The sequence below is a fragment of the Lagenorhynchus albirostris genome, chromosome 5, assembly GCF_949774975.1.
Source record: "Lagenorhynchus albirostris chromosome 5, mLagAlb1.1, whole genome shotgun sequence".
NCBI classification, from domain to species: domain Eukaryota; kingdom Metazoa; phylum Chordata; class Mammalia; order Artiodactyla; family Delphinidae; genus Lagenorhynchus; species Lagenorhynchus albirostris.
This window is the reverse complement of record NC_083099.1, coordinates 47,569,547-47,585,211: the sequence shown is the minus strand read 5'-3', so window position 1 is coordinate 47,585,211 and position 15,665 is coordinate 47,569,547. Positions and strand designations below refer to the sequence as shown.

At 35.8% G+C, this 15,665-nt stretch overlaps 1 protein-coding gene and 1 long non-coding RNA gene across 4 annotated transcripts in view; one reads left to right on the top strand and one right to left on the bottom strand.

Moving 5' to 3' along the window:
- The window catches only part of LOC132520982 (uncharacterized), a 207,481-nt gene that overhangs the window by 161,509 nt on the left and 30,307 nt on the right, over positions 1–15,665 (top strand). The window contains exons 4-5 of one of the 2 annotated variants that reach the window (XR_009540670.1): positions 12,518–12,634; positions 12,711–12,890. The exons of the other annotated variant lie outside the window; for it this stretch is intronic. This is a non-coding gene — a long non-coding RNA (uncharacterized LOC132520982). Of the gene's footprint in view, positions 1–12,517; positions 12,635–12,710; positions 12,891–15,665 lie in introns of those variants that run through there. 2 annotated transcript variants of the gene reach the window in all.
- Positions 8,048–15,665, bottom strand: part of SERPINI1 (serpin family I member 1) — a 68,005-nt gene continuing 60,387 nt past the window's right edge. For both annotated transcript variants that reach the window (XM_060149944.1, XM_060149945.1), the window contains 3 exons: positions 10,206–10,292; positions 8,735–8,824; positions 8,048–8,376 (listed from right to left, as the gene is read on the bottom strand). In XM_060149944.1, coding sequence (XP_060005927.1) covers positions 8,300–8,376; positions 8,735–8,824; positions 10,206–10,292 — 254 coding nt within the window. In that variant the 3' untranslated portion in view covers positions 8,048–8,299. The remainder of the gene's footprint in view (positions 8,377–8,734; positions 8,825–10,205; positions 10,293–15,665) is intronic.

The following is a 15,665-nucleotide window of genomic DNA, read 5'->3' as shown; positions in this document are numbered from 1 at the left end:
TTTTTTTTAATGGCCCACGCTGTGTTTGTTTGTTGTTTTTTTTTGTTTTTGCGGTACGCGGGCCCCTCACCGTTGTGGCCTCTCCCGTTGCGGAGCACAGGCTCCGGACGCGCAGGCTCAGTGGCCATGGCTCACGGGCCCAGCCACTCCGCGGCATGTGGGATCTTCCTGGACCGGGCCACGAACCCGTGTCCCCTGCATTGGCAGGCGGACTCTCAACCACTGCGCCACCTGGGAAGCCCCACGCTGTGTTTTTCTCACAATTTTATGTCCATTCTGGCTGGCAGTGGAGTCTTCCATAAACATCAAAGGCATCATAGAACTGGTATAAAGAGCTTTTATTGCATCTTTAACCTGGAGTTTTTATTTCCAATGAGTCCAAAGTATTATCCTACTTGAAATCTGAATCAGAAATAGACTAGATAGGGCTTCCCTGGTGGCGCAGTGGTTGAGAGTCCGCCTGCCTATGCGGGGGACACGGGTTCGTGCCCCGGTCCGGGAAGATCCCATATGCCACGGAGCGGCTGGGCCCGTGAGCCATGGCCGCTGAGCCTGTGCGTCTGGAGCCTGTGTTCCGCAACGGGAGAGGCCACAACAGTGAGAGACCCGCGTACAACAACAACAACAAAAAAAATAGGATAGATAGAATTGTGCCATAAAAATGAAGATGATTTTATTTAAGAAGAATGAAAGATTCTTACTCTATTCTATGTAAGTTGTCATTGAATGCCAGAGGCTCATTCCAGGGTGTACTTTTTATAGTTATGTTTAGATTCGAAAAGATAGACAGTAAAGCTACCAACTGCTTTGTGCCTATTGTGAGAGTTTTTTTCTCACCTAACTTCTTTAAATGTTGAAATAAAAGCAGTTACTACACTTATCAGTTTATGAGGATTACAGTGACATCTTGTGGCGTGTTATTTTCCCTTTTAAAACTTGCCCAGGTAAAAGCTAACACTTTAGTTCTTGCTAAAGAATTTTAGCTTTATTAATGTAAGAGATATTAATTAAAAAACTCAGAAACTACTATTTGAAGTAGAAGCCAAATGAACAAAATGCATTCCACCTTATTTGGTTCAAGTAAATATTTCTGAATAATTTCAATTAGAAAAATATTTTCTTTCAGAAATACCAAGATCTAGCATTCATTTAAAATTTTCTTCCATTGACATCATTATGACATAGGAAATGCCCTAGAAATCAATCCATGTAAAGACAATGAAATTAAAAATTAAAAGTCTGTTGCTAAGGAAGTATTGTGTGATTATAGCTTCTATAGCTTATGAATTGTTAAGACCAGCTAATTATAAACAATCTTATTGGAGGAAAGATTTTTATTGGAAGAAAAAAAATTTTCAGGACAAAATTAAACCTCTGGCATTTAATCTGATAATTATCAGCCTCCTCATGGATTGCCTCTAATTAGCATGTACAGTATATAAGGCGAGAATGTTAAGCTACATTAAGAGATGTAATTTTTTTAAAAAAAAGATAAACTAGATTTAATATCCCCACCCTCCCACTCTGCCCTCCTTACATGCATTCTGGTCATTAACAGTCACTTCTATGTGATGGATGTCAGAAAAATTCTTCTTTCAGATGTTTTTTAATGACCAAGTTCAGTCTGCTTCAGATACTGTGGAGTCATTTTGCTGAAAATAATTACCATTTGCAAGTAGCTTGTGAATATTTGCTGTTCTACTCCCTTTTTCCTTTCCTCTCTCACACACTCTCCCCTCCCCTCTTTTTGAATTTGAACTTCTAAATAACCCTTCTGAGAGCCAATGAAAGCAATCTCCCTGGGAATTTATACGTGACAACATTTCCACTCGCTATGTACTTTAATAAATGTGATTCCTTCACAAGTCTTGCTGTGAATAATATGCTAGTTCATCCAATTCAAGACATCAGTTGTAGGACACTCCTTTGTTTTACGTACAGCTTAGAAAGAAAAAAATCACTTTCAGTAAAACTATGACATGTTAAACAGAATGTTTATTTCAAACTCATTTGAAACATTAAGTATATCTTCCATTTAGACTTATTTAAATACATTTTATTGTAGATCATACCTATGTATATATTAAAAAGAAAATATAAGCAAAGTAAAATGTTTCTAAAATACAGAGTCCGGCTCCAAGTCACTCTCTGTGCAGTGATTGATGTCCACGTTTGCCCACACCATTATCCTCTACAGCACTAAGAGCACTGGTGACACAGTCATGCCCGTAGTGCAACTTCTGTCTCTAGGACTTTCTTCTAAGCTATTGATAAGTATTCCACGAGTTTTGAAACTGGCGCTTTATCTGACAGAAAAATCAGTGTAAGGTTTTCAGATGATAACCAGGATTCACAATGCTTCTTCAAATAGCCATTATGATTCTTTCTCAAATGGTTTGTGGACTGAGAAGCCAAGAGATTACAGTCAGACAGCCGTCATGCAACAAGATTACCGTGTGCGCGGGCAAGGCCGTCTAAGTCTTGGTTGTTACCAGCAACTGTAAGACACCATTGATCACTCCATTCTCTTAATGTTAAAATGTGAAAAATTATGTGCCTTAGAAGAGCTGAAATATGGTAATGTTAATGCTAATTGCTAGCCTTTCATGACTGACTGCTATGTGTCAAGTACTTATTATATTCCTCATACACATTATATCATTTAATCCTCAGATAATCCTATGAAGTAGGTGTTACTATTTGAATATACAGATGAAAATTAAACAACCTTGTTCCAAGGACAAACATCTAGTAAGTGGCAGATCTGGTGTTTAAACTTGGTTCTCTCTCATGCGCACAGCCCATGTTTTTCCATAGGTACCTGGTTATAAATATTTAAGCAGAAAATACTTGAAGGGAGGTGACTCAATCATATAGAAAAATATGATCTCTCCATCAGCAATTTTCCTTGAATAACAGATAAAGAGCAATTGCGTGAACAAGTGTCAGATTTATATATTTGTGAATTATCACAAAATTTTCAGAAAAGGGGAGAGATGAAACACTGTCTCCTATTTGAAAAAGAGAAAAAACTGCTGTATCAGCTAGTAGCTGGCATGACTGCTGAAAAAACGTTTTCTGGAACATGCCATATGTCACAAATAACCATGTAATTTTCCCCCAAATAGACCAAAAAACTCTGCAATTTTCAAAGAGAGGAAAAGTGTGTCTATACTCAATACATAATAAAGGGTGAATTTGGACAAAGGACAGTACGTGTTTTATTTGCATTGGTTTTGTTTTATTTTATTAAACACCTTTTTCACAAATCCATGCATCTTTGTCTCATCAAAATCAGAAGCCAATATATATATAATGCACCTTTAGCTTTTAGCTTATTAATGTTAAACTATCTTCTATAAGTAAACGGATTATTTTGTGGAAATATCTCTTCCAGTTTTCATAACGCAGTGTTTTTCATTAGCTATTTTTATGTGCATGTAGAGGCTTCAGACTCCCTCAAGAATAACTTAGTTGGCAGACATGAAACAAAGCAGCTGAGTTAAGTTTCATATTCTCTAGGTTTGCTCTCTTAGAAGAAAACATAGGGGAAAATATCCTGATACTGGTCTTGGCAATAATTTTTTGGATATGACACCAATTTTTTGGATATGACACAAAAGCAAAAGCAACAAGTGGTATTACATCAAACTAAAAAGCTTCTGTAAAGCAAAGGTGACTATCAACAAAATGAAAAGGAAACCTACAAAATGAGAGAAAATATTTGCAAACCGTATATATGACAAGGAGTTGATATCTAAAATATATATCCAAAGGAAAAGAAATCAGTATCTTGAAAAGATATCTGTAACTCCCGCGTTTATTGCAGCATTATTCATAATAGGCATAAAACAACCTAAGTGTCCACTGATGTATGAATGGATAAAGAAATGTAATATATGCATTCCTGTGTAACATATGTATATATACAAATACACACAAATGTATACACACACACAAAGGAATATTATTCAGCCATAAAAAGATGGAAATCCTGCCATTTGCAACAACAGGGATGACTCTGAAGGATACCATGCTAAGTGAAATAAGGCAGACAAAGACAAATGCTGTATGAACTCACCCATAATGCAGAATCTAAAAATAAAGTAAAATAAAATAAAATAGTAGAATACATAGAAACAGAATAGAATGGTGGTTGCTAGGGCTGAGGGGGTTATTTATAATAACAGAGATAAACTCAGAAGGCCTTGTGCTATGTGAAATAAGCCAGACAAAGGATAACAAATACTGTATGGTATCAGTTGTATGCGAAACCAAAAAAAATAAAATAGACTCATAGAAACAGAGAGAAGAATGGTGTTTCTAGATGCTGGTGGGTGGGAGAAATAGGGAGATATTGATCAAAGGGTACAAACTTTCAGTTATAAGATGAATAAGTTCTGGAGATCTAACGTACAGAATGGTGACTATAGTTAAGAATACTGTATCGCATGCTTGAAATTTGCTAAGACAGTACATCTTAAGCATTCTCACCACACACACACACACACACACACACACACACACACACAAACACACACAGAGGTAACTGTGTGAGGTGATAGATGTGTTAATCAACTTGATTGTGGTAATCATTTCACAATGTATACATATATCAAATCATTGCATTGTAAATTTTAAATATATATAACTTTATTTGTCAGTTATACCTCAGTGAAGCTGAAAAATTATTTAAAATAAAAGCAGATGTATAACTGTTGTTGATTTCCCCCCCCCCAAAATATAAGAAAAATAGGAAAGTTTTCATAAGCTGGCTGTGCACATTGTGTGTGTGTGCGTGTGTGTGCATGTGTGTATCTGTGCTAACATACATTTTAAAGGAAATGGAACTGAACTATACTTTTTCATTTTTCTCCTCAAAAAATTAAAAATATAACTACCATATGATCCAGTAATTCTACTCCTAGGTATATATCTGAAGAAAATGAAAACACTAATTTGAAAAGATATATGCACTGCGGTATTCATAGCAGCATTATTTATAATAGCCAAGATATGAAAGCAATCTAAATGCCTATCGATAGATGAATGGATAAAGATGTAGTATATGTATATGTATGGAATATTACTCAGCCATAAAAAAGAATGAAATTTTGCCATTTGCAACAATGTGGATGGACCTAGAGGGTATTCTGCTAAGTGAAATAAGAGAAACAAATACTGTATGTTATCACTTGTATGCTGAATCTAAAAAATAAAACAAACAAATGAATATAACGAAAATGTAACAAACTTACAGATATAGAGAACAAACTAGTGGTTACCGATGGGGAGAGGAAAGAGGGCAGGGGCAAGATAGCGTAAGGGAGCTAAGAGGTACAAACTACTATGTACAAAATAAATAAACCACAAGGGTATATTGTACAGCAGTGGGAATATAGCCAATATTTTATAATAACTTTAAATGGAGTATAATCTATAAAAATTTTGAATTCCTATGTTGTATACCTGAAACTAATATAATATTGTAAATCAACTATACCTCAATTTAAGAAAAAGAAACTAAAAAAAAAAGATTTACTTTTTCAATAGAAAGGAAATTATTGAAGAAATTATAAACAAAATCAAACAATAGGAAAAACTTGGTACTATCAAGTATTCTATTTTTAAGCACTCCACAAACATGCTAATAACAGGGCAGAATCCCTTTTCATTTAAGGGACATCTAAATTGTATTGAAATATTTTATGGTAAACATTCTGAATGGTAGAGTTTAATCTTATGTCAGCTAACACAAATTGCATTTTGGGCTTTATAAAAGCCACACACTTGTCTAATAATGTTTACTCTTCCTTATAGGTAACTCATTTAGTTGACTGATGGCTACACAGGTATAGCAATATATGTAATGCTTAAGAAGTAGTGATGGGCTTCCCTGGTGGCGCAGTGGTTGAGAGTCCGCCTGCCGATGCAGGGGACACGGGTTCGTGCCCCGGTCCGGGAAGATCCCACATGCCGCGGAGCGGCTGGGCCCGTGAGCCATGGCCGCTGAGCCTGTGCGTCCGGAGCCTGTGCTCCGCAACAGGAGAGGACACAACAGTGAGAGGCCCGCATACCGCCAAAAAAAAAAAAAAAAAAAGTAGTGATATGGTAATAAAGGACATCACAAACTCAGAATATCAATACAGAATCAACATTAGTTAGCCCAACCTGTGTACATTATAAATGAAAACAAGAACACTGGTCTCCAATAACCTCAGCTTTATGAATATGTCTTCTGAATATACAAGCAGTAAAAGATTCAGTGATAAGTATTGTGTCCTTGGATACTCATAAATTCTTTCATGGGCATTGCCTATAAATGTCTTTATATTTTTAAAAACTGTATTTCAAGTATTCTAATATGCAGAGGAAGTCTGCATTTTTCCATGTGTAACAGAAAAAAAAACTTTAGGGTGAAACCATTTTTTTCTTTTTGTATAAATTCATAGCACTGTTAATGTAAACTACAACCCCAACTCCTGAATCTCTCCAAGTTGCATGAAAATTATACAGTTTTTCTGTTTCCATAAGTAAAAATATCAAACATGTAAACCTATGTTAAGTGGAGCTTCGCTACCAACCTGAATCCGTGGGTCAGCAGCCATGGCATCACCTGGGAACTTGTTAGAAATATAAAATCTCTGGTCCCACTGCAGATCTACTAAATGAGAATTTGCATTTTTAATAAGATCCCCAAGTGATTCCATTACACATAAATTTGAGAAGCACTAATTTAGGATACTTCATTGATTGACCTAATTTTCTATAAATTAATCATATTTAAACAACTAGTGTATAAGTGTTCCACCTGTATCCTTTATTTTAGCAATATTCAAGATTTAGTGTATAACAAAATCACCAAAGGAACTTGTTTAAAATGCAAATTTTCAAGTTTTTTCTCCAAGCTTAGAATTCAGTATGTCAAGGGTCAGGCCTGGTTGCTTCAAACCACAACTCTCCTGAACAGAATTAAAGTTAATAATAATATCAATTCTTCTTAACAGCTCCAAACCATAGCAAAATACCTAACACACAAGAGAGTCACATACAAACTGTTTCTGTTAAATTTTGAAACGTTTCAAACTTTTTAAGAAATCATTAATCATAGAATCAAAAATTTGGCAATAAATGGACCTGGTTCCATTCATGGAACATGACAAGACCATTCTTTTTTTTTCTTCCCCCCAAAGGAATGCCATTATTTCAGCCACAGGATAACAAAATAATTTACTGGAGAACTTAAGAAATTGACACTGTCCCCATTGGAATCGACTACTCTTATACTAGAAAATAAGACCAAAATATTATGCAAAGGACTTATTACAATCTCAAGAGGTCTCAAACACAAATGCATCCTGGAGCCATCAGGTAACCAATGGGGAAACAAGGAATGTGTTATTCCAGTTACAGACATTCAAGTTCAAAACATGAAAACCTCTTGCACAGAACAAACAAAAACATCCCTGTGGGCAGCTCTCAGCCTATGATCTGCTACTTTCTAGTATCTGTACTCACAGAGTTTTTCTAGTTAACTCTCCGGTGACATACCAGAGGGCATATTTTTATCATTAATTTGCTCATTTGGCTTATTGGGGGACTTTTGGGAACTATGTTACAGTTCAGATTTTACTTGCCACAGCAAAACATGGTGATATATCAGGCTCATAGTCTACATCACCCTTGTAAAGCCAATGATCTTTAAAGACAAAGTCAGTAAGCTATAGCTATATTCTATGGGTTGGCATAGCCCTATTTTTTTCTAACAAGTTTTGTGATGGAGCCACACAGAAGATGTTCAGTGTGCAGGTTTTTATATTACACTATACACTGTCTTCAGAGAAACAGCAGTTAGAATTTTTGCAGAGTACCTGTCTTCACCTCACTTGTTGTTGCTTGTTATGTATAAGTGTATGATGCTAATTTACTTTGGTGCTTTGTTTCTGCATGATTATAAAAGACTTAAGATGTCCAGAAACATCATTGTTTCCAAATTTCACCTAGAGGTATCTTTATACTACAACTTCTAAAATGAAAAACAGAGCTGTTCACACGTTCACTATGTACTTTTATTTTAAATTCTAGCACAACAAACACAATGACATGAGAGGATCATTACCTCAATAATATGGATAACATTCCTTGACAAGTTGGCTTATAATTTACATACATTGCTTTTATCGGGAGCTATTTTAAGTATTATCTTAAGATATATTGTAAAACACAAGTCTCAAATATATACCAGTTGCAAACATAATGTGCTTAGTTACTATTTTCCTTATTATTTAAATAAAATGATTTAAAGTTCCTCAAAATCATGCCCACTGGTGTTCATGGTTTCAGGATGCATGACTCGTCCCATGAATAGGATTGTACCTGCATTGGGTTGGGAATGAACAAAAGAGGAGTTGAACAAAAGATATTTATTTTCCTTCTTGCTTACAATTAGCAGTGTTCTAATTGTACATTATAAATGAAAGCAAGCACACTGGTCTCCAATAACCTCAGATTTATGAATAAACTATAAGTTTTCTGAATATACAAGCAGTAAAAGATTCAATGATAAGTATTGTGTCCTTGGATACTCATAAATTCTAAAGATAAAAATGTAAGTAAATTATTTTCATTTAAAAAATCATTTGAACACATCTGATAAATAATGCGGAAAATGTTTTCAATTAAAAAAATGATTTCTTTTTGGCTTATTAAAGTTCTGTTCTCATAACAGACTTACCTGTTCTCCTGTTCCTAATAAGAAAGAAAAATGGATGGTCGACAATAACTTGAGGATACAGCACAGCCATCCTGCTAATTGCAATCATTCCTGTAACGCAGAGAGAAAGTAATTACATGTCTGTGGATGTGCGGGGACTAATGAGTAATTTCTCCAAACTATCTATGTTTAATGCAAAGGTAATGATTTACACGAAACAAGATTTTAAAGACTTAGAGAAAAATTGTAAATGTGTTAACATTTCTACTTGATCTTAAAAAAAATCAAATACACACACACACACAGTTCCCTCCCTATAGAACCATTTATTTTGCATGTTACAAATTTTTATTCTCAGATAAATACTTACAGCTTTACTAAAATGACCTTTGAGTCAAGGAAAGGGGAAAAAAAACCACCGCAAACAAGCAAATATCAGTTTCTTTATATTCTCAAATCATTATTTCTTTTACATGAAATGGGGATTTTTACATAGCAAGTCACCAGGCTTCTAGCAAGTGGCCAGAACAGCAGTGATTAAAGAGAAAATACAGCAGGGAGAGATGCAGTGGTGTTTCCTACAGCTGGGAAATTGAATTCCCTCGAGATCCTTATTGTGGGATAATCATTTTATACTTTCTGCAGGGTGATTTGTTGTCAGGAAAAGGCCAAGATTAAATTATGTAAGATTTTAAGCTTTCTCGGTGCCTGAGACTACTGTTTCTATTTCCTCCCGAAAACACCATTTTAACTGATGAGATCCTTTTAATGGACAAATGTATGCAGAAGTTAAAAAGAATTTGCGCAAATATGATATGTTGCATTTTACCGGAGAAGGGAAAAATCCTGCCAAAATTTCATGACGGCTGTTGAACATGATATTGAAACAAATCCAAAGAAACAAATGAAAAAAAAAAGAAAAATCCTTCTTGCTTAACTAAGGAAGTCAGAACATTCAAAATAACCAAAGACATTTACCATTTTGCTTTGGACACGTAATTTAGGTAAATTTAAAAAGAATTTTATTTAAAATTATTATTTTATTATTAACTTAAAATTATGTATTGCATGCTATCATGCACTCTTGTTTGTACATGTGCTTTTTAAAAACTCAAAGCTCTTCACTGACAAAATTAAGAACTAACTTCCAAAAATAATTAAGTAGAAAGAAAAATGATTAACTGGGCAGCAGGGAAATATTTAAAATATTTAAACAGGCAGCACAGCAGGAAAATCTATTCTGCAGAGCTGACAATCTTCTCCTGCCTCTCATTAGAGATGGGAGTTACTCTGTATGGGGCATTGAAATGAGTGCATGCTTCATATCCTATTTGGAAAATTCTAGCAGGTTCATCATTAGCTTGACTTCTAAGTTAGAGCAGGGTCAGTTTTTTGGCTTGGTTCTAAATGATCCCCATTCCCCACCCAAGATTGCTTTAAAAATACAAATCTCAAAAAAGTGAGAAGATTTTGGAAAACAATAATTTGGCACCTGAAGCAGCAGCAGCTTCTGAGCCTTCTTCATTAACCTCTATGAAGGACTTGTGAATTGCTTTAGAAAGGAAAATCTCTTTGTTATCTGCAAAAAAAGAGATAACAGAAGCATTTTTTCGGTATCAGAGAAAGGGAAGCACTTTTTCTTTAGTTAAACAAATTTGAGAAATATAAGTGATATAAGATACTGATATAAAACATAAGAGATAATGTTGTAAGATTACATTCATGATTTGAAAGAACCATTGAAGATGTATTTTCTGTTTTGTCCTTATTTTATATTCTCTTGTTGATTTTCTTCTTCATTTTTATTGGTAATTTTCCCATTGTTTATTTCTTATATTGCCAGGAAAAGCAGAAACGTGGCTCTGTTTTTAATAGCAACCTCAAATTAGTTCATAACTCAGGATAAAACTTCTTACATGTTTCTCCCTAACTTGAAATTTCAAAACATAAAATGAAAACAGAAATCCACATATAACCAGAATAAAAAGTTTTTAAAAATCTAATCTCTAATTACTGTGATAATAGAAATATCCTTGGCAAAGGAAAACAAAATTGACTTCTAGGTTGTAGAAACAGGAATATATTAAAAAGCTATTTCCCATTCCAATTAATTGGTTTATCTGAGGATTCAAAAACATGCTTTATCCTAAAGTCAGAGGAAATAACACATTTTTAATATTAGGAGGACTGTCTTTCCCTTTGAATTGTCTTTCTAGTTATGCTTACTTTTAAATTAATGGCTGTTACAGGCTGAATTTGTTCTCTAAAATTCATATGTGGAAGCGCTCACCCCCAAGTTTTCAGAATGTGACTGCATTTGGAGATAGTCTTAAATTTAAATGAGTCATTCGGGTGGGCCCTAATCCAGTATGACTGGTTTCTTTACAAGAAGAGGAAACTTAGACACAGACAGGTACAGAGGGAAGACCATGCATGATGGTTAATTTTATGTGTCTGCTTGGCTTGGCCACAGTGCCCAGATAATTGGTCAAACATTATTCCGGATGTTTCTACAAAGATGTTTTCTGGATGAGATTAACATTAAAGTGGGTGGACTTTGAGTAAAGCAGATTACTCTCATCATGTGGGTGGGCCTCGTCCAATCAGATGAAGATTTTACTAGAACAAAGACTAGCTTCCTCTGAGCGAGAAGGAATTTTGCCAGCCTTCAGACTCCTCCCTGTGTCTCTGGCCTGCTGACCTACCCTGCAGATTTTATATTTCCGAAGTCTACACAATTGTGCAAGCCAATTCCTTAAAATAAATCTCTTAATCTTTCTCTCTCTCTCTCTCTCTCTACATATATATAGACACGCAAATGCATATATCCATCTCTCTCCATATATATATATGTACATCCATTCATCCTGTTGGTTCTGTTTATCTGTAAAACCCTGACTAATACAACATGGGAAGACATAGGGAGAAACTGGCAATCTATAAGCCAAGAAGAGAGGTCTCATAAGAAATCCACCCTGAAGACAGCTTAATCTTGGACTTCCAGCCTCCAGAACTGTGACAAAATAAATGTCTGTTATTTAAGCCACTCAGTCTGTGGTGCCTTGTTACGGCAGCCCTAGCAAAGCATACAGTACAATAGCCTTCAGTCTTGGGTTTCCCACTTTTCCCCAAGATTAAAACAAAACAAACAGAAGATACCTCAATATATATAAAAAGGAAAATAGCACAAGAAGCAAGATAAAGGATTACTCAAGTTTGTACCGTTTTTTTTTTCTAATCCCAGGAGGTCTACTTCAAATTTAAGATAAATAACTTTGTTGCTCATGCCCAGCCCTGTTTAGTAAAAGCACAATTGACTTCCCACTAAACTACTTAGTAATACTTTCAAAGACACATGATTAGCTGATACCGATAGAAAACGATGTTCAACAACATTTTTGGTACACCTGTTGCAAAGCACCTGCTTATTTTGAATAAGCCCCAAGACAAACTGGTGGCATCTCTGAATATATTTTAATAGGGATACTCCTTCCTCAGCTCATATTCAGCATTAAGATAGAAGCACTGCATTATGAAATTGTCCATCTCACAGATTATATTTTCTTCTAGAATGCATTTGATAACCAGAAGAAAAATTAAAAGCAATAAAGTTTTACATCAAACAATTAAGTATAATTAGCTTTCTCAAATCCAGATGACTAGGTTTCTTTAGCAAATGAAAAGAAAAGATATCAATTGCATTAAGTAACTAGTCAAACTAATTTAGTAGGCAAAACAAACACTAAATTCCAAGACAGTAAAACGTAACTATTTAGTAGTTAACAGATGCTATATTATTTTCAGATTCTGCTGCCCATTTTCATCAGTCTGCCAGTTAAGGTAGAGTCATGCATCAATGGCCCTAAATGCGAAAGTGACAGCACCCAGTTCCTAAAGGATAAGGAGTGTCCACATTGCCAGGTAAGCCCTGTTCAGAAATTTGAGGGGAGGAACTTCCCTGGTGATGCAGTGGTTAAGAATCCGCCTGCCAACGCAGGAGACACGGATTCAATCCCTGGTCCAGGAAGATCCTACATGCCGCAGAGCAACTAAGCCCGTGAACCACAACTCCTGAGCCCGCATGCCACAACTACTGAAGCCCGCACGGCTAGAGCCCATGCTCCGCAACAAGAGAAGCCACCGCAATGAGAAGCCCATGTGCAGCAACAAAGATCCAATGCAGCCAAAAATAAATAAATTTATTAAAAAAAAAAAAGAAAAAGAAATTTGAGGGGAGTTTTCAATAACACTGAATGATATTTCAGACACATTAATTTGCACAAAGGAAACTGCCTCCAATATCCCGAGCCTGATTTGCTGACTGTACTAAGCACCTTCAAAGAAGGAATCTCCTCCCTTCAACCCTGGCGTCTGCCCCAAGTATACCCTCCTCTAGACCCCAAACCTCTCATGTGCTCTCATTTACCTCCACAGAATGGTTTTGAGGGGAGGGATGCTGCAAGACATCATGGCAGAAAGATCAAGAAAGCAAGAATGCCGAGGGTTCTTCCCAGAGAGCTAGTTATTTAAAAGATAATGAAATGGACAAACCTATAATGAGATTCACAAAGAAGAAAGAGAAATTACCCAAGTAAACAATATTAAGACAAAAAAGCAGAACATACCTAAAGATAACAGAAGAGAATTTTTAAAAATCACAAAAAATACTATATAATTTTCTGCAGATAATGTTAACTTTAAAGGGTATACTTTATTTACTACGCATTGTATCTATTTATAATACACAATTTGGTAAATTTTGATAGATGTATATATCTATGACCCCACCTCTACAAATAAGATAAAGAATATTTCCAACTCTCCCCACAAGTTTCTTATGCTTCTTTATGCAGATAACTTTGAAATAGAAGATTTGCTATCAACTACAACTTTATAAAAATATTTAAATTATAAAGTTGAATCAAGGAAAAAAATAGAATGAATAGTCTAGTAACCATTAAAGTAGTTGAATCAGTAGACAGAATCTTCCCCTATCCTCAAAATTAAAGACTCCACGCCTAAATGGTTTTCTAGGGAACTTTAACCAAACCTTCTAGCAACAGAATTTTCTGAGATAAAACTATTCCAGACTCTAGAAAGAGTAAAAGCAATCTAAGTCACCTCTGGGTCATCTTACTTGCTATTAAAATTTAAAAAGGACTGTCTAAGAAAAGAAAATCATAGACCAAACTCACCTATTAATATGGAGGTAAAAGTTCTTCGAAATCAGAAAATTAAACCCAGCAACACATACAAACAACTTTTTTAAATGAGTTTCTGGGGATGTCAGTGTATCATGACACAGCAGTTAAAACTACTCTAACTGCCTCCCGTTCACATTAAAGCTTCGTCTAGGATGATCATCAAATACAAACCAATTTATGCTACTCCCCTACTTAAAACCCTTTATCGCCTCTCCTGCTAGCTCTACCTCCCATCTCCCCCTCAGTATATAACACACCTGCTCAGTATGTAATATGAGGGCCTCCGTGAGGTTGCCTCTGCCTCTTCCAAATAGCATTCTTCACTCTACACACTGTGCTCCAGATTATTTGAATGGCAATGGCCTGATCATACCACACTTTATCACTTCTGTGTCTTTGCTTCCCCAGAAACTCACTGAACCCTTGTACAGTGAGACACCTAATCTACTTTTAAGGCTCAGCTTCAAACCCTACCAGGACTTTTCTGCTCTCTCCCGATTCCAACCCTGCGACAGTAGAACTGACCACTCTTTCCCACTGAACCCACGATCTAATTCTATTTAAGCCTTCATAATATATCATATTCACATTGCTATCTCTCTCTTCCTGGACTGTCCACTTCCTTCAGGCAAGGATTGTGTCCTTCCCCTTAGTGCCCCTGGCTTCTGGCATTTAGGGAGCTTAATGAATGAACTAACCTAAGTAGAGGGAGTTTGCTGGTAACGTGTAATTTTCCAGTAGTTAACCCAACATTTAGTAACTGTTGAATGAAAGGTGTTAGTTATTTCATATTGTAAGACTTTGGGTGTTGTCACTCTGTGGGCACCACGACCACAATTCTGTTCACAATTATGGCTATAAAGTTTATTCTTGTTATAAATAAAATATGTGACACTAACTAAGTAGATGGTCTAGGAAAATTGATGGAAAACAGCCCCAGAGAGAGAAAGAATACAAAGACCACACACACACTAGAAAACTTAAAAATCTAATTGAGTAGAAGAGCAAAGGGGATGGGATCTAACAGACCACTGTCATCATATATATTTCAAAGAGAGCAAAATAAAGATTGAATCCAATGTTCCAACTCCTGGGGGTGACTAACTGCTACACCAAGGACAGCAAATGTCTCCAGTTGTAAACAAGACTTCACAACACTTAACCTTCAGCAAAACACCACCCCTTTGGATGTACAAGTAGGAGAAAATGTAACAAGTAAGAAATCACATCATGAACACTGAGGGAACAAAAGAAAATGAAACTTTTCTCTAGGCACAAACTTCAAGCTGTCACATTAAAATAAAATATAAGCTGAAAGTAGTTTAAGCAAGAATGTGTCTGCTGCCACGTCTTAGAAGGAGATCAGATCATACAGGAATACAGGCGAGTTCATAGCTTCTATGTTTGGCCTCCAGTATTGCTCATTCTTGTGTAATTATATGTCAATCAAGGCCATTTTTCCTGCCATGCACTTATTCCCTGAGGGCCTGGACCCTCCTGTCCTATTTATCTCCTCTCCCTATCCCCAGTTCCTTGCACACTTCCCGCCACCAAGTATGCACTCAGGTATTCAAGGAATCATAATATGAGGGGAGTTAAAGAGATTTACACTGATGAGGTTGTCTTATTTGTTAGAGAAAAGTTAACTTATTCTCTAAAAATGGAAATAAATCAATCAATGGCAAACAGAACCACCAAAAAAAAAAAACCCACACACTGGTCCCAAGCAGTCTTCTTCTTCTGGCCAC